This window comes from Mauremys mutica, chromosome 1 (genome assembly GCF_020497125.1).
Source record: "Mauremys mutica isolate MM-2020 ecotype Southern chromosome 1, ASM2049712v1, whole genome shotgun sequence".
Classification (NCBI taxonomy): domain Eukaryota; kingdom Metazoa; phylum Chordata; order Testudines; family Geoemydidae; genus Mauremys; species Mauremys mutica.
In genome coordinates, this window is record NC_059072.1 from 149624300 (window position 1) to 149647143 (window position 22844).

General features: G+C 48.1%; 2 gene segments (V, D, J or C); both read right to left on the reverse strand.

Moving 5' to 3' along the window:
* Nucleotides 1-11291: 11291 nt before the first annotated feature.
* On the reverse strand, nt 11292-11916 carry LOC123350456. The segment is given in 2 exon segments: nt 11292-11674; nt 11781-11916. Coding segments are annotated over 2 exon segments (432 nt in total).
* A 3652-nt stretch (nt 11917-15568) lies between these two features.
* LOC123350545 lies at nt 15569-16124 on the reverse strand. The segment is given in 2 exon segments: nt 15569-15921; nt 16028-16124. Coding segments are annotated over 2 exon segments (450 nt in total).
* Between the last annotated feature and the right edge of the window lie 6720 nt (nt 16125-22844).

The following is a 22844-nucleotide window of genomic DNA, read 5'->3' on the forward strand; positions in this document are numbered from 1 at the left end:
CTAGATGGTGGGATAAGGGGGTGTGATTGTTGTAAAGCCCTAGAGGGCCAGTGTGATGCCATCTGCACAGAGAATGGCTGCAACCCTGCCTCCAGGCAACTGATGGCCTGGGCCGCTCTCCTGCAAGGTGCCAACTGAAGGTGTTGGAGAACAAAGAGATCAGGTGGCCTCCTAATGCTTGGAAAAGAGACAAAGGCCAGAGGAGGGAGTGTCAGTGCCTGTGCAGACTTCTGGGAAGCGCATGGTGTGGAAGGGGATGCTGGGATGCTTTGGAACAACTCCATACAAAGCCAGTCAGGACTCTCGGGGAGCCTCCTCTCTGAGCATACTGTCTCCAGGGCAAGAAGCTTACACCTTCCTGGGTCTGACCTCGGAGCATTCAGCATGCCCTTCCACACTGCACTTTCCGCAGCGAGTCTGCCCAGGCAAGTCCTGGGGCAACCAGACGTCCCTGCACCCCAACTCCGCAGTCAGAGGTGACTCTCAGCCAGACAGTAAAACAGAAGGTTTATTAGATGACAGGGATACAGTCTAAAACAGAGCTTGTAAGTACAGAAAACAGGACCCCTCAGTCAGGTCCATCTTGGCGGGTGGGGAGCCCAGACCCAAGTTCTGGGCCTCTCCCGATTTCCCCAGCCAGCTCCAAACTGACACTCCCTCATCTGGCCTTTGTGTCTCTTCCGGACAAGGAGGCCACCTGATCTCTTTGTCCCCAAAACCGTCAGTTGGCACTTTGCAGGGGAAACTGAGGCACCCACACAGTATTCAGAGAAAACATTAAGAACATTCCCACTTTGTCACAACAGGTGCAACAAAATTTAATACCGTATATTAGGTATTAATAGGCAAGTGCTGCTTCTGACTTTCCACTTTTAATTGACCCTTGTAATCTTGTGGTGCTGACGCATTGTAGCTTCATTTTATATCAGCTTACAGGGTGAGAGCGGGGGGGGAGGGGACCACCATTTTGGGCCCCACCAAAAATTATACGAACCTGCCGCCTATGACCTTCGGGTCCCAGTTTGAACAGAGATAGTTCAGCCCCTCCCCCAACCCCACTCATTTCACACCATCTTTCCCCTCCCCCCATCTCTGGCTGATTTTCCAGTCCATCCCTGCGTGACCCCTCCCTCCCAGACACACAAAGGGAAACCCCTCTGGGCCTTGCCCACTCTCTGTCCCCGCCTGAGCTTCCAACGCTGCCACGGGGCAGAGCCTGCCTGAGCCAGAGGCAGAGTGAGGGGAGCAGCTCTATCGCTGTCTAGGCCCCTCCAGCCCAGGCGCATTCCCCACCCAGGAGCAGATCCCCAGGGGCTGTGAGACCTGCAGCTCCTGAGGCTTTTGTGCAGCACCTCTTTCCTGCCTGCTCCAGTGCTGGCCCCAGGTCTCTCTGACACCTAGTGCCTGAAGCTCTGGGCTGAGGAAAGCAGAGCCCAGGGCTGGGTCCAGCTGGAGAAAGTCCTCCCGGGCTGGGCACACAAAGACTTTCAATTAAAGTCTGTCCCTGGTGTAGGCCCAGCTGGGGAAGGAGCAGCTGCTCAGCCTGGGCTCCCAGTTCCCCCTGGAGGCTACAGAGCTCCGCCCCATATCTCTGTTTGTTGTTTTTCCTCCTTCCTTCCTTCCTTCCTTCCAGTAGTCCTGTCCCCCACCAGACATTCCCTCCCCTCCCCTCTGCTCACTCTGGCCCCTTCCTAGCTTCTTCGGCACCAACCTGAGTGGGGGCTTCTGGGCCCTTTTAAATCACCTGGGCCTCTGAGCAATTCCCCCCACTGTCGGCGGGTCTGGCTGCCTGGCAGTATTACAGACTCCCTAGACTGCCATCTGCCCTTGACCATTTCCCTGTTCCTGCCCCTGTCTTGCCTGAGTCTTGTTCCAGCCTGCTTCAGTCTTGTCCACTATTGTGACTGTGTTTCAGCCCTGATCCTAACCTCTTCCAGCCCTGCACCTGCCTCTTGACCCCCAGATTCCAGACTTGGACTGACTCAAACCAGGCTTTGACTTTGGCCTTCTTCCAGACTCTACCTAGGATCCTGATTTCCTTGCCTATGCCCTCTGACCCTGGTTCTGACCATGGCCTGGCCCCCAGTCCTGGATTCATACCAGCCCCTTGGCCCCATACCAGCTCTATATCTGGCTTCAACCAGCACTACATCCACCAAGCCTTATGGCCTAGAACCCAGAGCTTAACAAAGAAAATCTCTGCTGAAAAGCTTGGAGGGGTGTAAATATTTATCACTGATCAATAAGGACATGGCTTATGTTGCTTCCACTTTCTGTGATTTTAATCACAACCTGACACTTCAAAGCTGTGTTCATAGACAGCTTTGCAATCTCCTCTATTCACATCCAGCTGCTGCTTGCTGCACTGCAAGGGATGAGCGGATAGGCCTGTGTGCATGGGGAGGAGGGGGAGTTTTGTTCACGTGCTGCACATACTTTGCTCCAAGCACAGTAATAAACTCCTGTGTCAATGGCTGAGAGGCCATTGATGCTCAGGAGAAACTCCTTGTCCTTGGCTTGGCCCAGCGTCATCTACTTGGTTGGTGCCTACTGATAAGGTGAGCATGTGGATCTGTCCCCCAGAAAGCTGCCCATACCAGTAAAAGTAGGAGTTAGATGGCCCTTCCAAAGAACATTCTAAAGAAGCTCGTCTGCCCAGCTGTTCCATCACTGACCATGGACTCTCGACAATTGCTGCAGAGTGAGCACCTACAATTCAACAGCGTAATGAGAAACTACTGGCACATGTAAAGAGATATGTAAAGAGATTAATGCAATGGTAGAAAATTAACTGCAGACAATATGATTGATTAATTATTGATGATTAATTATTATGTATTTATTGTTTTTTAACACTGGTCTGCACACAAACTCAAACTTGCACCAAAATAGCTAAATAGTCTGTATGTCGCACCTTTAGTTGTTTCAGTGCAAGTCTGTGTGTGGATACTGTTATTTGGAAATTTAGGTTAAGCTGGAAAAAAATAATGGAATGGTTATATGATGTCATGGGCATAAAGTAAAAAAGGACACAAATTGCTAAAATGTTTTGCAGGATCAGGGCCAGAATTCTCAGCACCTTCCAGACAGAGTCTTGGGTGAACTTCTGAGTAACTCTTTTATCTTTGTGAAGACTACTCAAAAGTAAGGGTAGATCTGCTATTCATAAATATCTTATTAGCATAATATAGCGTCTCAAGTCTGTAAAACATTTTAAGATATGTGTTCTAGAAATGTATATATTCTTATAATAGTGATATAGTAATTATATAACAATAATAAATTGTTTGCAGGGTTGTTGTAGCCATGTTGGTCCCAGGATATTACAGAGACAAGGGGGGAGAGGTAATATCTTTTATTGGACCAACTTCTGTTGGTGAGAGAAACAAGCTTTTAAGCTACACAGAAGAAGAGCTCTGTGCAGCTTGAAAGCTTGTCCCTTTCTCTACCAGAAGTTAGTCCAGTAAAAGATATTACCTCACTCACCTAGTTGCTATCATAATAAATCATTATAATTATATTTTAAATCACAAAATAATACAGACACTACACATATTTAAAATGAGCTATGCTAATATTTTACAAATCAACTCATAGATTTTCAAAAGTGGATAAAGTGCTTAAATCCACTATGTGCTTTTTAAAATCTCCCACAGAATGTGAAAAATGAAAAACTTCTATGAACGCAAACAGCCAACCCCTAAAATGATGTGTTATATGTTATCAACATACATTGTATACAAACACACGTTGTACATAAATAGAAATATGCCTGACAAAATTTGTTTCACTTACAAGAAACAATTGCTACAAACCAGAGCAGTGAAGAAACTGAATACATTGTCCTCTTTAATTCATCTTCTCATACATTCCTCTACTAAAGCCTGACCTCCCCCACTCCCCACCCCTCTTGCCGGCGACTGTAACCATCATTTCCCCTTTCACTGAATTCACAGCCATCTCCTACACCAGTAGCTCTCAAACTATTGTACTGGTGAACCCTTTCACATAGCAAGCCTCTCAGTGTGACCCCCCCTTATAAATTAAACACACTTGTTTATATATTTAACACCATTATAAATGCTGGAGGCAAAGCAGGGTTTGGAGTGGAGACTGACAGCTTGCGACCCCCCGTGTAAAACCTCATGACCCCCTGAGGGGTCCCAACCCCCAGTTTGAGAACCCCTGTCTTACACTGACACCTGCAGCACATTTCTGAGGGAGCAGGGGCATGGAGTGGTTCAGGTCACAGACATACACAGTGACTGACTGGAGGTACTAGCAGAATCACCCTCATCTTCTTCTGATTAGGTGTTTGGGGGAAATGCCCTAACCCCAGGGGCATAACAGCATGAATAAATGGGTATCTGTGAAGCTGTGAGCGGGAAACCTCCAACAGGATCAGATGACTACATCATGCACCAGTTATGTCCTGTGACTATGGGCATAACAGAGCATTTTTGGACATTCCCATCTTCTTTGAAGTTTTGAAACATTTGATTGCTTTTTAGAGGTAGTTTAACTCCTCATGTCCCTCACACACAATTTTGTTACCTGTACAGTTTAAACACAATACAGCACAGCAGTAGGAAAGAGTCCTCCATCAGGAGTCCAGAATCCCATGGTCAAGTACAAGATTTGGTCAAAAGACTCATATCCTCCTAGTGAGACCAGGACTGACTTCATATCAGCCAAGTTGGAGACAACTTCATTCCCTGCAATGTAAAGCTGCTGCTCAGAGAGCACCCACTGACAATTAGAGATGCAGGACATGTTAGCTACTTAAAAATAGGGCAAAATTTGGTTCTCATTGTTCATAGAATCATAGAAAATTAGGATTGGAAGAGACCTCAGGAGGTCATTAGTCCAACCTCCTACTCAAAGCAGGACCAACACCAGCTAAATCATCCCAGCCAGGCTTTGTCAAGCTGGGCCTTAAAAACCTCTGAGGATGGAGATTCCACCACCTCCCTAGGTAACCCATTACAGTGCTTCACCACCCTCCTAGTGAAATAATGTTCCTAATATTCAACCTAGACCTCCCCCACTGCAACTTGAGACCATTACTCCTTGTTCTGTCATCTGCCACCACTGAGAACAGCCAAGTTCCATCCTCTTTGGAACTCTCTTCAGGTAGTTGAAGGCTGCTAACAAATCCCCCATAATTCTTCTCTTCTGCAGACTAAACAATCCCAGTTCCCTCAGCCTCTCCTCATAATTCATGTGCCTCAGCCCCCTAATCATTTTCATTGCCCTCCACTGGACTCTCTCCAATTTGTCCACATCCTTTCTGTAGTAGGGATCCCAAAATTGGATGCAATACTTTAGATGCGGCCTCACCAGTGTCAAATAGAGGGGAATAATCACTTACCTCAGACTGCTGGCAATTCTCCTACTAATGCAGCCCAATATGCTGTTGGCCTTCTTGGTAATGAGGCCACATTGCTGACTCATATGCATCTTCTCATCCACTGTAATCCCCAGGTCCTTTACTGCAGAACTGCTGCTTAACCAGTCAGTCCCCAGCCTGCAGCGGTGCATGGGATCTTCTGTCCTAAGCGCAGGACTCTGCACTTGTCCTTATTGAACCTCATCAGATTTCTTTTGGCCCAATCCTCCAATTTGTCTAGGTCCCTCTGGACCCTATCCTTACCCTCCAGCATATCTACCTCTCCCCTAAGTTTAGTGTCATCTGCAAACTTGCTGAGGGTGCAATCCATCCAATCATCCAGATCATTAATAAAGATGCTGAGCAAAACTTGCCCCAGGACTGACCGCTGGAGCACTCTGCTTGATACTGGTCCGGCTGCCAACTAGACATCGAGCTGTTGATCACTACCTGTAAGGGTCCGGTATGGGGCTTGTCCTTCTCAGGCGCGGCGGGGAGCCAGGCGCCTCCCTACAGGCAGCAATTCCTCTCGGGCTCAGACCCCTCAGCAGGGGCTGAGCAAACCAATAGTCTCTAAACAAGGCAGAGTCCCGGCCCTTTAGCAGGGCCCGAGTAAACACAGTGTCTATAAGCCCGGCCCTGGGGCAGGGTGGGGCAACAAACAGTCCCAGCCTAGGCTTTTCAGCAGGGCTGAGCAAAGCACAGTATCTAAGCCTAGGCCCTTGGGCTGGGCGGGGCAGTAACAGTTCAGGCTCAGGCCTTTCAGCAGGGCTGAGCAACACAGTATTTAAGCCCTCCTCAGGCCAGGGGGAGGAGGAGTCTGCCACCCTTGGAGGTGTGGCAGGGGGAACGCAGGCCCTCCCATGCCACTGCGTCCCAGCCCGGGGCCCTAGCAGTGGCAAAGATTCGCTGCAGTCAGTGGGGATCCTGGCCGCAACACACTGACATTGGCTCGGGGTCCCCTAGAATCAGACTGGGGTCGGCTACCCCCGGGCCGCTTCCAACCTCCCCCTCCCTAGGTACCTGTCTCTCACCAGCGTCATCCGGTGGGTCCCAGACCATGGGCTCCTCAGGATACTGGGCAGAGGGGAGCTCAGGCGACTCCTCTGGATACCGGGCGGAGGGGAGTTCCGGCAGCTCCTCTGGATACCGGGCGGAGGGGAGCTCAGGCAACTCCTCTAGATACTGGGCACGGGGAAGCTCAGGCCAGTGCTCCTCTGGATACCAGGCACGGGGAAGACTGGGCCCGGCAGAAGCTCGAGCACCAGCATCTGTCCTCTCCGGCAGCCTCCGCCTAACTGAGCATTGGGGCCGGGCTTTTATACGTCCTGTCCCACCCCTTGATTTCCAGGGGGCGGGGACAGGCGGCGGTGGCTCCACTCACTCCGGCGCCTGGTCTGGCTCATCCTTCTCAGGCGCGGCGGGGAGCCAGGGTGCCTCACTACACTACCCATTGAGCCTGACAATCTAGGCAGCTTTCTATCTACCTTATAGTCCATTCATCCAATCCACATTTTTTTAACTTGCTGGAAAGAATACTGTGGAAGACAGTATCAAAAGCTTTGAGAAAGTCAAGATATATCACGTCCACTGCTTTTCCCATATCCACAGAAGGCAATCAGGTTGGTCAGGTATGACTTGCTTTTGGTGAATCCATGTTGACTGTTCCTGACCACCTTTCTCTAGCTCCTTTTTTCAATATCCAGCACATCCATCAGAGTTATTATCCCTATGTCTAATAAATCACACCAATAGGAAAAATAGTAGTTCTGGTGGGAAAGGCAGGGGACTGGGAGTAAGGACCCCTGGGTTATGTCCGCTAATTTTGTCACCAACTTACTGCATGACCTTGGGCAGTTTAACCTATCTTCATATGCTCTTTCTTGATCTCTCTGGGACATTTTGAGGTTTCTTTCACGATTCCCTAATATCAAGCTGAAATCTTGTCTCGATTCCATCTCTGGTCAAAAGGTCATAGAACCTGTGATAAATGAAAGGTGGGCGGGGGGGTAGCTCCCTTTTATGAACACCCAGCCAGCCAATAGGTACAAAATCCCTCATAGTAGCTGTTCTCTGATTACTCTACCTGTAAAGGGTTAAAAAGTATCACTGCTATGCATAGGTAAAAGGAAGCGAGTGGGCACCTGTCCAAAAGAGCCAATGAGAAGGCTAGAACTTTTTAAAATTGAAACAAGACTCCCCTTTTGTCTGTCTGTCTGTTGTTCTCTCTGGGGAGAGGCAGACAGAGCAGCTATGCGGTAAGAGTTTAAGCTGGACCTCAAGGAAGCTATTCTTGATTCTTAATCCTTGTAGTGTTTTTTTAAATCTAGCAAATGCCTAAGTTCCAGATGTATTTTCTTTCTTTTCTTTATTAATAAAATTTACCTTTTTTAAGAAAAGAATTGGATTTTTGTGTCTTAAGAGGTTTGTGCACATGTTTAATTAGCTGGTGGCAACATCTGATTTCTTTTTTTTTCTTCCTTTCCCAGCTCTTCCCCAGAGGTGGCATGAAAGGGCTTGAGGGTACCCCACAGGAAGGAATTCCTCAGTGAGCCTTCCTGTGTTCTCACAGGGGTTCTGCACATGGGTTGTGGCAGCATCTACCCACAGGGCTGCCCGGGAGGGGGTGTGTGTAAGTGGGGCAATTTGCCCCAGGCCCTGCAGCCCCCCACCCCCCCAAGAATATAGTATTCTATAGTATTGCAACTTTTTTTTATGGAAGGTGCCCCTGAAATTACTTTGCCCTGGGCCCCCTGAATCCTCTGGGCGGCCCTGTCTACCCGTCCAAGGTCAAAGAGAAGCTGTAACCTTGGGAGTTTAATACAAGCCTGGACTGGCCAGTATTAATTTTTAGAGTCCCCACCTTTTGCACTCAAAGTGCCAGAGCGGGGAATCAGTCTTGACATGGTGGTAGAGCAGTGGGCTCATTCTGAACCAGAGGCACAGACCTCAGGATTTTAAAAGGAGAGAGAGAAGAAAGGCTCAGGCTGCGACAGAATCCAGGCAAGCCCCTATGAAAGAAAACGTGCGGATAGGGGCAAGGACTGATTTTTATCATTGATACAGATCCCCAAGATATCGAAGAGGGTGGGTAGGGTCCATATGGTGGTGAGAATGGGGGCTCAGGACGGTGCCACAAGGAACCAGTCTTCTAGGTAGGGAAACACGGAGTGATCCAGGTGTGGCATGTGGGCTGTCATGGTGTTGCAAACCTTCATAAATATGCAAGGGACAGTAGCAATCCTGAAGGGAAGGACCTGGAGTTGGTAGTGGGAAAGGCCCACCATGAAGCGGAGGAATTTGCGATGAACAGCGTGGACGTCTACATGGAAATATGCGTCCTTCATATCGAGAGCCATGAACCAGACTCCAGGGGGAAGTGACTGGATGACGATGGGGAACGTGACCATCTGGAAGGAGAATCTGCAGATAAATTTGTTCAGCAACCAAAGATCCAAAATGGGATGGAAACCACCTCCCTTCTTCAGTACAAGGAAGTAAGGGGAGTAGAAACCACGGCTATGGTAGCATTGTGGATCAGATTCTATGGCACCCTTGCGGAAGAGGGCCATCTGCTTCCTCTTGGAGAAGATGGTATTGGGAGGGATCTCCTGAAGGTTCCCAAGGAGGATGACAGGGTGGAAAGGAGAGAAATTCTATGATGTAGCCCTGATGAATAATGTCCAGCAGTCAGCAACCGGAGATAATCACACCCCAGTTGTGGGCAAAAAGGAAGACGTGACCTGGGTGGTTGCCTCGGGGTTGGAGGGAGGTTCATGAGTCTCGGAGAAGGAGTCAAAAGGGCTGTTTGGAGGAACATTGCAGGACAGAAGAAGTGTCAGGGGCAGTGGGAGAGGAGTAGTGGGGTTGCTGTGAGTGCTGATAACACCAAGATGGTTCTTGGGGATGTTGAGGATATGGCTGATAGGTGGCACAAGGGTGGGTTTTGAAGAATGACTCTGCTGCCTGTGGGTTGGGGATGGGGTATATATACCCAGTGATTGGAAGGTGGCACAGGAGTCCTTAAGGTAAGGGAGTGTAGGGTCTCGTCAATTTTGTTACTGAACAGTTTGTTATTGTCAAAGGGGAAGTCCTCGAGCATAGTCTGGATCTTCTTTGGAAACCCACTAGATTGCAGCCAGGAATCATGGTGGAGGACAACTCCCGAGGCCAGAGAGTGGGCCGCAGTATCCACAGCATCAACTGCTGCCTGGAGAGCCACCTTGGTGACCAATTTGCCTTCATCCAGAAAGTGCTGGAAGTCCTGCTGCTTCTTCAGAGGGAGGAAAGCTTTGAAATCTGTAAGCCTCGAGTACAAGAGGAAGTCATACTTGGCCAGGATGCCCTGATAGCTGGCAATGTGGAATTGGAGGCCCACAGTGTAGACCTTGGGGCCCAGGAGGTCTAGCTTCTTAGCGGCATGACTGGGGGGAGTATTTTTAAAATGCTGCTGCCAGGTGCGTTGAGTTGCCACATGGACCACAGGAGAGTTAGGCGGTGGATGAGAAAAAAGAAAGTTGGCCCTTTTGGAGGGGACAAAATACCGACGTTCTGCCTGCTTGGGAGTAGAGGCACAAACGGCCAGTGTTTGCCAGACCATCTGGGCCAGTTATAAAATGGCCTCATGAATAGGCAGGGCAGTGTGGGAAGGCCCAGGGGGTTGTAATATGTCCAGGAACTGGTTCCGGGGGTCCTGTACATCTTCCACAGGTAGGTTGAGGTCCAGAGTCATCCAGTGAAGCAGAACCTGGTATTGCAGGTGGTCACTGGGGCAGGAGGAAGGAGAGGGCGTCCCGGTGTATGCTGGACCAGATGTGCAAGTCTGGATGGTCCTGGTGAAGTGCATGGAGACGGAAGTGATGGCAGTGGACTAGTCACTGTAGTTGGTGGTGGGACCAATGGTGCTTTGATTTATGGTCCCTGAGTAGGGTTTCTTCGGCACTGGAGCATCCAGATTGATGTGTGACTTCTCACCCGACCAAGCATGGCTTGGGGAAGCAACACTGCATTTAGAGGCTGTCCCTGTCAGGGAGCCACCTTTATGCCCATGACCGTGATTCTTCTGAGCATGATGGGTCTTGGACGGTTGTGGCAGTGCCAGCCACGAAGGACCCAGAGAGGTGTAAACCACCAGTGCATAGCTCCAATCCATCAGATCCATTGTCCTTGGATCTGGTTGCATGTGTGGGTGCATTGCCTCCTCCATAAGGAACTTGCGGAGGTGAAGTTCCCTGGCCTCTCAAGTCCAAGCTGGAAAGGAGCAGCAGATGGAGCAGTGGGTGGCAATATGAGCTTGCCCTAGTGGTAAAGCCAAAGTGGTGCTTGTTGCTCACAGAGAATGACCATGGGCACGAAGCAGTGTTTGAACCTGGCTTGCTTGGGCATAGTCCCTGGGCCGGTGGAGGAGTCCCCACAAGGGGAAAAGTCCAATGAAGGAGACCTATCTATGAACGAATGGGACAACTATATACAACTACAAAAAACTATGTACAGACAATGAGCAAAGAACAGTTCTCTGAGTGAGCTAAGAGCACTAAGGAACAGAGATTCCGACTCTGGCCATGTGGTGATAAGAAGGAACTAGAGCAGCGTCGAGCCACACAGCCTCTTAAAACTTCGGACCTGCCACGCAGTCAATGCATGATGCACTTGCGGGTCAAGAAATTTCATTTATACCTAGGCTGGTGAGTACATCACAGGGAATAATCCTGCAGCATCTGGAAAGGAGTTGCATCAGATGTGGCCTAGGACCTCTTTTCCATTGCAAATAGCTATGATGAATTATGAAACATGACACAAATGTTCCTCCTTCAAGAGAAGAAGGGAGAAGCTGGGTTTGTGTCTCACAGTGTCTGTGGGAGGGGACAGTGCAGGGGACTGAGCTAATGAGTGAAACCTGATCTCAGATCAGCTCCTCACAGCGAGTGGGGGGGGGGGCGGGGAGAGGGAGTTTTTGTTCAGGGGCTGCACCCGCTTGGCTCAGTGTGCGGCTCCAGGCGCAGTAATAGAGCCCCGTGTGGTTGGGGAAGAGGCTGTCTGTGCTCAGAGTGAAGTTCTGCTGGGTCGGTCGGGCAGCTTTAAAATGTTTCTCCGAACTGTCGTCAATCAAATCCTTGCTTCTGGAGAGAAAGAGCATGTGCAGGGCGCCTTCCTGGGGAGGCTGCCGGTACCAGTACATGTAGAGGGTTGAACTGTAACCTGGCAGGTAGCAGTCCAGCTGGACAGAGGAGTTGGGGGGCAGAGAAATGAAGCTGGGAGTCTGGTGGAGAGTCTGAGAGCACCCGCCTGTGAATGAGACACAGAGATGAACGGAGAAAGAAAGAGGAAAGGAGTCCGAAAGAGAGAAGGCAGGTAAATGGCAATGAGAAATATCGCTCAGTTCTTCCCTTACAGTGCAGGAGGGTCAGGAGGGTGAGAAGCAGCTGCAGCCGCTCCGGCATCTTCCTGCCCTGCAAACTCACTGATCACAGAGCCGGACGCATCGTCTCTCTAAGGCCGGATATGCTACTCTTCAGACATTTGACACCAATATTCAAATTTTCCTTTCACATGTTCCCTCTCTCCTACTCTTGACCCACAATTTGTGACTCTTTTTTCCTAGCCCCTTATATACCTTACTCTCTCGATCTCTTTGACACTCCCCTCTGTTCCACTCTTCTCTTTCCAGTCTCCTCTCTCTTTCCTGATCTTTGTTTGTCTCTTCTGCTGTCTTTCTCTCTTACAGCTCATATAGAAATCACATTATTTTTGTGCCTATATCAATATTCTTGTCACTAAAATTTTCCTACCCAGCTTCGCCCACCAGTGGGCCTTTCCAACCCTTCCAGCTTCAGTCAGGTTATAAAATTTCACCCTCCAGGTACAGATCATCGTCTTTTCACCTTCCCTGTTCCTGGACCTTTCCCTCTAAATCGTTTCAAATAATCTCTCTCTCTCTCTCTCTCTCTCTCTCACACACACACACACACATACACATACAAAGAGAAGTGACAAAGCAGAAATATGCAGTATTCACCTTCCCTTCTGGCTAATCCAAGACACTCCAAAGTACAAACCACTTCCCCACGTAATTGTATTTAGAATCATCCAAAACAGGCTACCCAGGATACTGAGAACCCCCCAGCTTGTCTGGAGGAGACTTGTGGCTTCCCCAATAATTGCTCATGGCCTCTTTGGTCAGTGGCTGGCTTTCCTTTGAAGTGCCAGCACCCAACACACTGCAGGGCAGTAGATTATGGTGTATATCTTGATATACCTAATAATCCAGTGTGTAACTGAATGCTGGGCATGTTTTAAAGGGAAGGCAGTTGGGAACAAGGCATTAATAGGGGGCCATACATTTTAAGAGATGGGTGTCTTGGGGACCGCACATAAAATAATGACAGGCACCTTCACTAATGTATCACCCCACCTACCAGTGGCAGCACAGGGCCACTAGATTAGTGAAGGAAGAAGGGACTTCTCTGCAGTGAGGAGAGGAGAGGCAGAAGGCAGGTGTCTGGCTGCAATGGGACAGCAGGCAGATATGGACCTTATATTGGGAAGGGAATCTAAATTTGGGAGAATAGAGATAGGAAGGGGGATCTAGATGGGGAGATGCATGTCTGGCTTGTCCTTTACATGTAGCTCTGCTTCTTGGCCTATGACCAAGCCAATCCAGCCCTATTGTCATTGCCATAATGAATACTACCTAGCAATCAAAGGTTAAATAATTAAAGGCCTGCTCCTGTTGCCATTGAAGTTAATGGAAGAACTTCCACGACTCCAGTAGGAACAGGAGTGGCAAGCTCCCAATAGCCTTTGAGGTAATAAGGGTTTTACAGATGAAGAAACTGAGGCACTGAGTTGCCTTAAAGATCTACTCAGTGACTAGAATAGGAAGAAGAACCTAGAAGTTCCTGGCCTCACTCTCAGTCAAACAGAAGATGCTGCTCTATTTGCACCTGTTATCACAGCATGGTCTCTAGAGTGGGCATTGTACCAAAATACCCATGAGGAAGATGGACATGCAGACAGATCCTAGAACCAATGTAACATGATTACATCTCACCATGATGGATGCTACATTGTTAGCAATACTAGCTGCTGTTCTAGAAGCTGCTGCTGCTGCCACGCAGCAAAGAGCCCCACAAAGTGACCTCTTTTCTCCCAATCCCACCCTTAGGAATGAGATGACTCAAAACGAAAGCACTGCACTGTGAGGCCAGGTTACTTTAGCAGAACTGTGTCACCTGCACTTCAACAGAGAGACTCTCTGCAGATGAGCAGCGAATGGAGTGAGGGTGACACACACTGGCAGCATATGGGAAATGTAACCTCTGGATCCTAGAGCTGTGGTTCTAACTTTGCAGTCAATGGGACTGTGCAGATAAATAGATACAGAGCATCAAGGGAAAAATATATACATACAGACATACCTCTCGGTAAATGCAGTGTACACATTCACATTAGATATTATATCAGTATGTAAGATGAAATCCTGGTGCCCTTGAGGTCACCTGGAGTTTTGTCTTTGATTTCATTGAGTCCAGCATTAGACCCATATATTCTAAAATAAAGCACAAAACAGCAATTGAGTTACTTACATTAAACTATTGCCACAAAACCAAGCTGTTCAGGCACTCAATACATATTCCCATATGTTTTCTTATCATAAATCCTCAAACTGCCTCTCCTGCCCTTAATGTGAGCAGCTGTGTAACTGCCATTTCCTCTTTCCTCTGCATCAGCCTCTTATGGGGGGGACACCTGTTGGGAGTTCCTGCAAGCTCAGGGACACAGATCAGCTCCGCTCAAAGGCACACACAATGCCTCAATGGAGGTACCAGCTGAACCACCATAACCAGGATCTGATTGCAATGGACTCTGTTCACTATCTCAGGATGGAAACAGGGGTGAGAGCTTAACTATCAGTGACTGTCCCTCTCACGTGCAGATTAAACTGATTCTGAAAAGTGGGTTGGGGAAGAAATGTCCCCTTCCCCCAGGGCCATGTCAGCATGAATGTGGCAGTGGAGTTCCACTATCTCTGGGGGTTTCAGTCAGAAACACCCAATAGCATCAGGCAGCTGCATCAGACACCAGCCATACCCAGAAACTGTGTGAATTTGGATATTCCTAATTCCTAAATCATTTCCTTTTCAGAGGTGGTATAATGCCCCCTACTCCCGCCAGCATATACACCCTGTTCACAGAATGTTACCTATTAGTTGTTTAAACACTAAAGCAGAACAGGGCTGTCAGGGAGCCTGTGTTCAATATAACAGAGAAAGAAACATTTCTTAATAGGGATCCATTAGACTAGTGAATCAAGCTGTGCAAAGGACAGAAGTTCTGTTTTACAAAGGATTTTGAGATCTTGAAATTTGGTTTATTCCAAATGGAAGCAAAAACTAAAAATTTTAAATTCTCGGCAAAGGAAAAAAAATTAAAAGTGTGTTTCGGGTTGATCAGAATGTTTCATTTCAAAACAAAACATTTTGTTTCAGTTTTGACTTTTTTATTTTGTATGATAGTATAATATACTATATAACACAACATATAAAAATGAGCAACAAAAAGTTGTTGCAAAATGAAAAATTGAAACATTGCATTCTGCAAATGTAAAAATGTCCCATTTTCACATTGACTGGGTTTTTTTTGTTTGTTTGTTTTTTTCCCCAGCTTTTCTTGCAAAATGAAATTCTGGTGACATTGATCCGATTGTGCCAAGCATTTTAAATTTTGACACAGTTGCACTTCTGCTGCAATTTGGGACCACGGAAATTTCTCAAACCAGCTCCACTTGGGAACAGTCTCTGCTGGGGAGGAAGTGGAAGCACCATTTAAACCCAGACTGGATATACCACCTTGAAAAATAGATGTAGAGCACAATCCTGCACTGGCTGGAAAGGGCGTTGGTGGGAGGGCAAAATGTGGCCCAGGAGGTTGATTCCATACTGATGAGCTAGGTGTTTATTATGATTTGTAGTGGCCTGTAATGAGTTAGAAATCATAGAATATCAGGGTTGGAAGGGACCTCAAGAGGTCATCTAATCCAACCTCCTGCTCAAAACAGGACCAATCCCCAACTAAATCATCAAATGTGGGGCTGTGTATCACAGTGTCCATTGGAGAGTACGGAGCAGGGCAAGGCAGGAGACTGAGCTAGTGGGTGAAACCTGATCTCAGCTCAGCTCCTCACAGCGACAGGGGGAGTTTTTGTCCAGGGGCTGCACCCGCTTGGCTCAGTGTGCGGCTCCAGGCGCAGTAATAGAGCCCCGTGTGGTTGGGGAAGAGGCTGTCTGTGCTCAGAGTGAAGTTCTGCTGGGTCGGTCGGGCAGCTTTAAAGTGTTTCTCCGAACTGTCGTCAATCGAACCCTTGACTCTGGAGAGAAAGAGCACGTGCAGGGCTCCTCCCTGGGCAGGCTGCCGGTACCAGTACATGTAGGGCTCTGCATTGTATCCCTGCAGGTAGCAGTGCAGCTGGACAGAGGAGCCGGGGGGCAGAGAAATGAAGCGGGGGGTCTGGTGGAGAGTCTGAGAGCGCCCGTCTGTGAATGAGACACAGAGATGAACGGAGAAAGAAAGAGGAAAGGAGTCTAAAAGAAAGAAGGCAGGTAAATGGCAATGAGAAATACCGCTCAGTTCTCCCCTTACAGTGCGGGAGGGTCAGGAGGGTGAGAAGCAGCCACAGTCGCACCGGCATCTTCCTGCCCTGCAAACTCACTGATCGCAGAGTCTGCTCTGATACCATCCTTTTAGTTCTCCTCCCACATGTTTCCTACTTATACCCTACCTTCCAATCCCTGACTCTGTACCTTGCTAATTGCCTTCCATGTGTCTCCCTCTCTCCTTTTACCTGGCTTTCTTTCTATCCCACTCCCTTCCCTAAACTCTCTTCAAGTCCCTTTCCCTCTTCCTGTCCAAGCAGAAGTCATATTATTCCTTTCTTTTGCTGCCCTGGCTCCTCCAATCCCCAAACCTCTTTTATTAAAGAACCCTTCTGGTTCAGTGTTTTTTTAATAGATTCCCTTTCACTCCCATTGTGGATTAGAGCTTCTTCTACAAACCAAATTCTTTCCATTGCCCAGTTCCTCTCCTAGGGGTTAGCTGCCTGTGCCTGAGAGCCTCCTGACATGGCTGGACAGTGCTTGTGGCTTCCTCTGATCGTCACCAGCCTGTCTCCTGATGGCCAGTGAACACCTCCCCTTTGAGATTCCAGGGAACAGCAGGCTGTAGCCCTGTGGACTATTGGCATGGTCTTGCATAACCAGTAAACCAGAGCACAGTAGCACACTGGATTTTAGCAATTTCATGGAGGAAGCAACTGGAATCAAGGAAGCAACAGAGAGTCAGGAGATTGACAGAGATTATAGGGAGGCATATGGCAAGTAGCATATCCTGTATTGCTATCCATTCAAAAATTATGAGTCAGGCCCCCAAAATCATGAGATTAAAATAACAAGGAATACTTTTGGGGTTCTTTTTCTTTGCCTTCTGGTTTCAGAGCCTTTAGGATGCACTCATGTTACATTCTGCAAACTTCTCTGTGCAATCAGGAAAGACAAAATATTTGATTTTTTTTAAATGAAAGCTAAGATTGATTTTCAGAAAAATCACTTGCTTCCAGGAGCTGGGGCTTTAATAAATAACACCAAACATTGTGAGTTTTATGATAAAAGCTTGAGAGTTGGCAACACAGCAACACCCCACCAACTAACAAGCAGCGCCCGTCACACTGAACAATGCTCAGGATCTGTGTGTCTGAGGTGAGGTGGGGCCAGAACATATAAAGGGCTCCCAGCCTGCCTCCAATAAGGAGTTCCTATGCTGGCAGGCTGCACAAAGTGGCAGCCTATATGATCAGGAATTCTGTATAAACCCTTCAAGTGTTGCTGCTTGTGGAAAGGGGACTTTGTACTCTTTAGCTTCCCCTGCTGCCCCAGAGGCTAAATGCCCCACACAGTAGGGTACTGTACCCCATGAAACTAGCCATCAATACGACTGCCAGCATTCTTTCCCTTCTCTCACTGTGAGAAGGTCTGCACAGGACATAGGCTCAAGAGAATGCAGGGTAATCTTTGTCTAGAGAGGGCTCTGCCCATTCCCCACAGAGGATTTAGTCTTTTCTGGAACTGCTGGTTTAAGACAAGCAGTGGCTGAGGTGCTGGCTACAGTATGACCCATTTCAAAGCTACTGATGCCAGACCTCACCCTCACCCTCAAGCACTAGTTTTTAAAACTAATGTTATTTCTCCTAAGGGAGGGACTTGACTAACACCAGAGCTCAACCTGCCTTTTGGCCATGAAGGCCTGATAGTCCAGGATATGAAGGCTGGCATATCTTCCAACCACATGAATCCCAGCATTGCAGTTCAGGGCTCTCGGGTGCAGTGCTCTTTGCAGCCAGCCTTCTCTCTGACCATGATTACTGTGACATCGCACTCCATATGTGTTATAAAAATATGTTTATAAGTGTGGATATGATGTAATATGCTTTATGCAAAAGGTCTCTCGTAAGGTATCTTTACAAAGCTTATAATCTACTGAGTGTGGTCATCCTATTTGTATGAACCGGTTATTCTTGGATCTGAAAGTAGGAATATGAATTATAACTCTGAGGGCCTATTGTAAAAGTGTGGGCCATTAATGGTGATTTGGCATCTTGATGGCTCCCATTAACCAGGACCATTGGTTGTAAATGGCTCTGTTTACTTGTAAGCCTTCCTGAGTAATGAAGTCTTACAGTGACATGTGATCATGTCACCTGAACTGGAATCCATCTTTAACCTGGTACTTTTCCATTTAGAAGTGGGAACCCAGAGAGACAAATGATTCCTGCCTTGTGCCAAAGATATATAAGGGGGTGGAATAGAACAAAGTGGGCCAGTCATAAGGAATCCCCTAGTTACCACCTGAGCTGGAGCTAACAAGGATTGTACCAGGGTCCAGACTAGGAAGGAGTCTAGTCTGTGAAAGAAGCTTATTGGAACATCTCTAAGGGTGAGATTTACCTGTATTCAGTTTCTTAATGTATTAGGCTTAGACCTGCGTGTTTTGTTTTATTTTCCTTGGTAACTTACTTTGTTCTGTCTGTTATTACTTGGAACCACTTAAATCCTACTTTTTATATTTAATAAAATCACTTTTGTTTATTGATAAACCCAGAGTAAGTGATTAATAGCTGTGCATATCTCTCTATCAGTGTTATAGAGGGCAGACAATATATGAGTTTGCCCTGTATAAGCTTTATACAAAGTAAAACAGATTTATTTGGGGTTTGGATCCCATTGGGAGCTGGGTGTCTGGGTGCTAGAAACAAGAGTACTTGCTGAGCCATTTTCAGTTAAGTCTGCAGCTTTGGGGGCATGGTTCAGACCCTGGGTCTGTGTTGCAGCAGGTTTGCGTGTCTGGCTCAACAAGACAGGGTTCTGAAGTCCCAAGCTGGCAGGGAAATCAGGTTCATAGGTAGTTTCAGCACACTAGGTGGCATTCCCAAGGGGGTCTCTGTGACCAAACCTGTCACAATTACCTTAACCACCAAGCTCCCATGGGGAGGGAGAGAGACATAGATGGGGATGTCTTTTTTCTTGAGTTCCTTCAAGATAGAGGCAGTGGTGTGAGCTGTCTGCTACGCCACACCTTCCTCACCAGTTGGTCCAAAATCTAGTTGCAAGGCACAGCTGCCAACTTCCAGGCAGTATATAACACCCCGACTTTCACAATAAGCCAAAAATCAAGCTAATCCCATTTCAAAACAAGGCCAAAACAAGCCAATCCCTAAGAACCCCAACACTATATGACTGGAATCACCCCGGCATGCAATCTGAGACTATGGTGGGCCTGCTGTGCACCCCTGACTCTCTCCTCCCCTTGTCTCTGCTTGTACCCCTTGCTCCTGCTTGCCAGGAGCCAATTAAAAAAAAAGAAGCAACAAGCTACAAACCAATCAAGCAACAAGCTACAAGCCAAAAACTAGCCAACAAGCAACTCACAAGCTAATTAAGCCAAAACCAAGCCCAATTTCTGCATTTTCTTCTGTGGGTTTGGCATGTCTGCTGCAAGGGCATGGTAATCCTATAAGAGAGGGGTTTCTGGCCTAGGTAACACTCACTCTTGGGGCCATTGTGCATTCTTGGACAGGGACCAACTCAAACGCGGCTTACTTACCCTGCTGTTTAAGAAGTGTCTCTGGGACCATGGTCTGTTATGGCAGCACAAAGGACCTGCAAAACAGCTTCATTGCCACCTGAGGATTACCCCTGGCATAAATGGCTCCCACTGGCTGTCAATCCCCTTTCACACCCCACGCAGGAGGTGCTAGTGCTGGGGGTGGGAGGTGGATTGGCCAGAGAGTAGCCCTATTGATTCTGCATTGCTGCCATGCCCCAGAGGGCTCTGAGCTGGGGTACACAAGCTAGGTCAGCTTTCAGGGCTGGGGACTCAACCTCAGCAGCTCTGAACAGGAAAGGCAAAAATTTCTCCATTTGCTCTCTGCACCAGCACAGGGATGAATTTCACAACTCTTTACTTCTGCTGCCCCTGCATGGATACGTCACGCCACTGCATACAAAGCTGTTAAACAATTTCCTCCTGTTTCCTTCCAGGGGATGGAGGAAGGTTTCAGATAGCAGGAAAGTTTAGGACTTCTTCCAAGACAGGAGACCTACCTTCCCACCTCCTGAAAAGCTTTTCTGTTCCTCCAAGTTAGTGTTGCCTACCTCATTATCCTCTCTTAACAAGAGCCAGTGACTCAGTGTTCATTTGCAGAGCAGCCTGGTGTCTTGGGGGTTATGTTTGCTGCTCACAGTCGCTTGCACAATCGGATTCTCTGCTCTCTGGAAGCTGCCGGGCCTGTCTTTCCACAAACCTAGGAAGGGTAACAGTCTGGAGCATTTAATTTGGGGAGATGCTCAGGGGGGCAGGTTGATGTCTGTCCGCACCACAACACCTCTCTACATCCCACCAGCAAGGGCTTACACAGCAGAGCTGAACCCCTGTGGCCCCACTCAACAGCCAGGGATGTGGTCTAACTGCCTGTGCTTTATTCTCAGTAACGTGACCTACCCTGAACGGGGCTGACAGACTGACAGCAGTACACTCTCCATGTGGCTTTCCACAAGGCCCCAGATGTTTCCAGAATAACAGCCCTTCCCAGCCCCTCTCAGAGCTGTGTTATTGTATCAGTGATGCTTACTGGACCCTAGAAGGGGTTTAGAACAGGCTCTCTGCTGACTCCAGGCTCAGCAATACAGCTGTGTCATTTCCTCTGGGGTCAAGAAGGATCCTTGCCAGTCTGGGATTTTGTTACCGGTTTCCTGCCTTGAAAGTGCTTTAGGAGTTTTCGTGCAAGAATCCTGTCATCAATGAGTAGCAGACAGAGTTAGTGACCCACAGGTGAGAGGCTGCCAGTACCAGAACATATAGGATATGGAAATCCCCTCCACACTGCAGTCCAGGGATGTTAAATCACCAATAGTTTTTACCAAGGACCTGGGCTGCTGTCTGGAAGATCTGTGTGGAGCTGGTGTCTCGAATTCAGAATGAACCCAGTAAGAGAAGGGGAGATTGAGACAGCAAGAGAGAGTGTTTATCTGGAATTGTATTTGTCACTATCAAGAGTCACCACGTACCAGCTTCATAATAGAAAGGACTGCATGGGCAGTCTGCATTTTTTCCCATCGGTCCTGAGGCCCTCCTGTATACAAGAGAAACCCCTACACTCTTTATGTGGAGCTGCAGAACACTGCCCACTTCCTGTGTACCAGTGCCCCACTCACTCCTGGCCAGACTGAGCTGAGTTTCTTGCCAGCTTTGATTCAAAATTCACCCTCTCCATCCTTCTATGTAATTCATAAAGTGCCCACATCTCTTGTTGTAACATGCTGGCTTTCTGCTAGCATGTGTGTAGGATCTTGCTGCTCTCTAGTAACTATACAGAAAGGGAAAGAGACCTGTTACTAGATACTAAGAGGAATTTCCTTTAGTGCATGTGATAGAGGTTTGAAACCTGGTAGAGGTCTGTGATTTTTAGGCCCTCAAGAATCAGGATTAGAGCTGGTTGGAAATTTTCCAATGGAACATTTTTCTTTTGGAAAATGATGATTTGTTGAAATTAAAACATTGTGGAAATGTGTCAATTTTGTCACTTATGACATCTAATCTTTCCTGCCAGCTTGTCCACCTGGCAGGTGGCCACAGAGAAAGGACCCTGGAAGCCATGGCTCGAGCCAGAGCTCTCAGGGCTTCTAGGATCCTGGTTTCTTGGTAGCCCACCAGCCTTTTTGTTTCAAAAAAGTTGAAATGAAGTGTTATTTCAATTTTTCAAAACAAGAAGTTTTGGACTCTTCTGCCCACCCTCAATTCTGTGGGAAATTTTGAAATTGCAATTTTTCATTCCAATGCAGAACTACATTTTTTTTAAATTGTGAAGTCTGCAGAACAGGAATTCCAGTTTCCGATCAGTCCTAACAAGGATTCTAGTTCTGGCTCCTCAGGTTTATTAAGCGCTTCAAAGTAGGGACCATGTCTTCATACATATTTGCATACATAAAGTGCCCCATCTGACAAGTATATCTGGAAGCTGCCCCGTACAAATATTTCCAATAATAGTGGGCCAGTTTTCAAAAGTAGACACTCATTCTGGATACTTCAGTTTCTTAATATCAGATTTTGGTCACCAGAGGGGGCCACAAATCAGTCAAGGATAGTCCTGTTCAAATAAACAAGTATGACCTTGCATTGTACCCTAAAGACAGTCAGGGATGGACCCTTGTGGACCATCTTTGGGGGTGTTCAAGAGCTGAGGACACTCCCCCAGCAAAGTCCTGCCCCATGCCTAATCCTGACCAAAACTGGCAGCAGATCTGCGCTGACCCATCATAGCTGCCAGGCAGGGGGACATAGTGAGAGGAGATGGCTCAGGTAGTTAGGCTTTATGGAGGAGGACTAAGACCTTAAAATGTATTGTGGCAGGGCATCTTCTCTGTCTGACTGGACTTAGCACTTCCCCCTCTGGTGATGTGTGGGGAGGGGGGACTTGAGTAAATCAGCCCCACTCTAGACAGTGTTTGTTTTCCCACTCTGGGTTTATTGATCAATATTTTCATGGTAGGCCTTGGGGCAGGCCCAAGGAGTGCTCCTCCACAGACAAAAGAAACAAATTCACAAAACAAAAGGCGGATACCATTTCCAACTCTGTGTGTGTGCGTGCGTGCGTGTGTCCATCATTCCCCTATACCAGGACAGGGCCGCCCAGAGGGGGGGGCAAAGGGGGCAATTTGCCCCGGGCCCCGGGCTCCGCAGGGGCCCCCAAGAGAAGAGCGGAGGCTCCCGCCTCCGCCCCTCTCCTGGAGCTTCGGCGCATCAAGAGCCTCGGCCGATCCCCTGAGCCCCGCCCCGATCCGAGCCGCGTGGTGAGGGGGCGGGGCTGGGAGCTCCAACGGGGCCTGAGCCCCGTCCCGCTCAGAGCGCC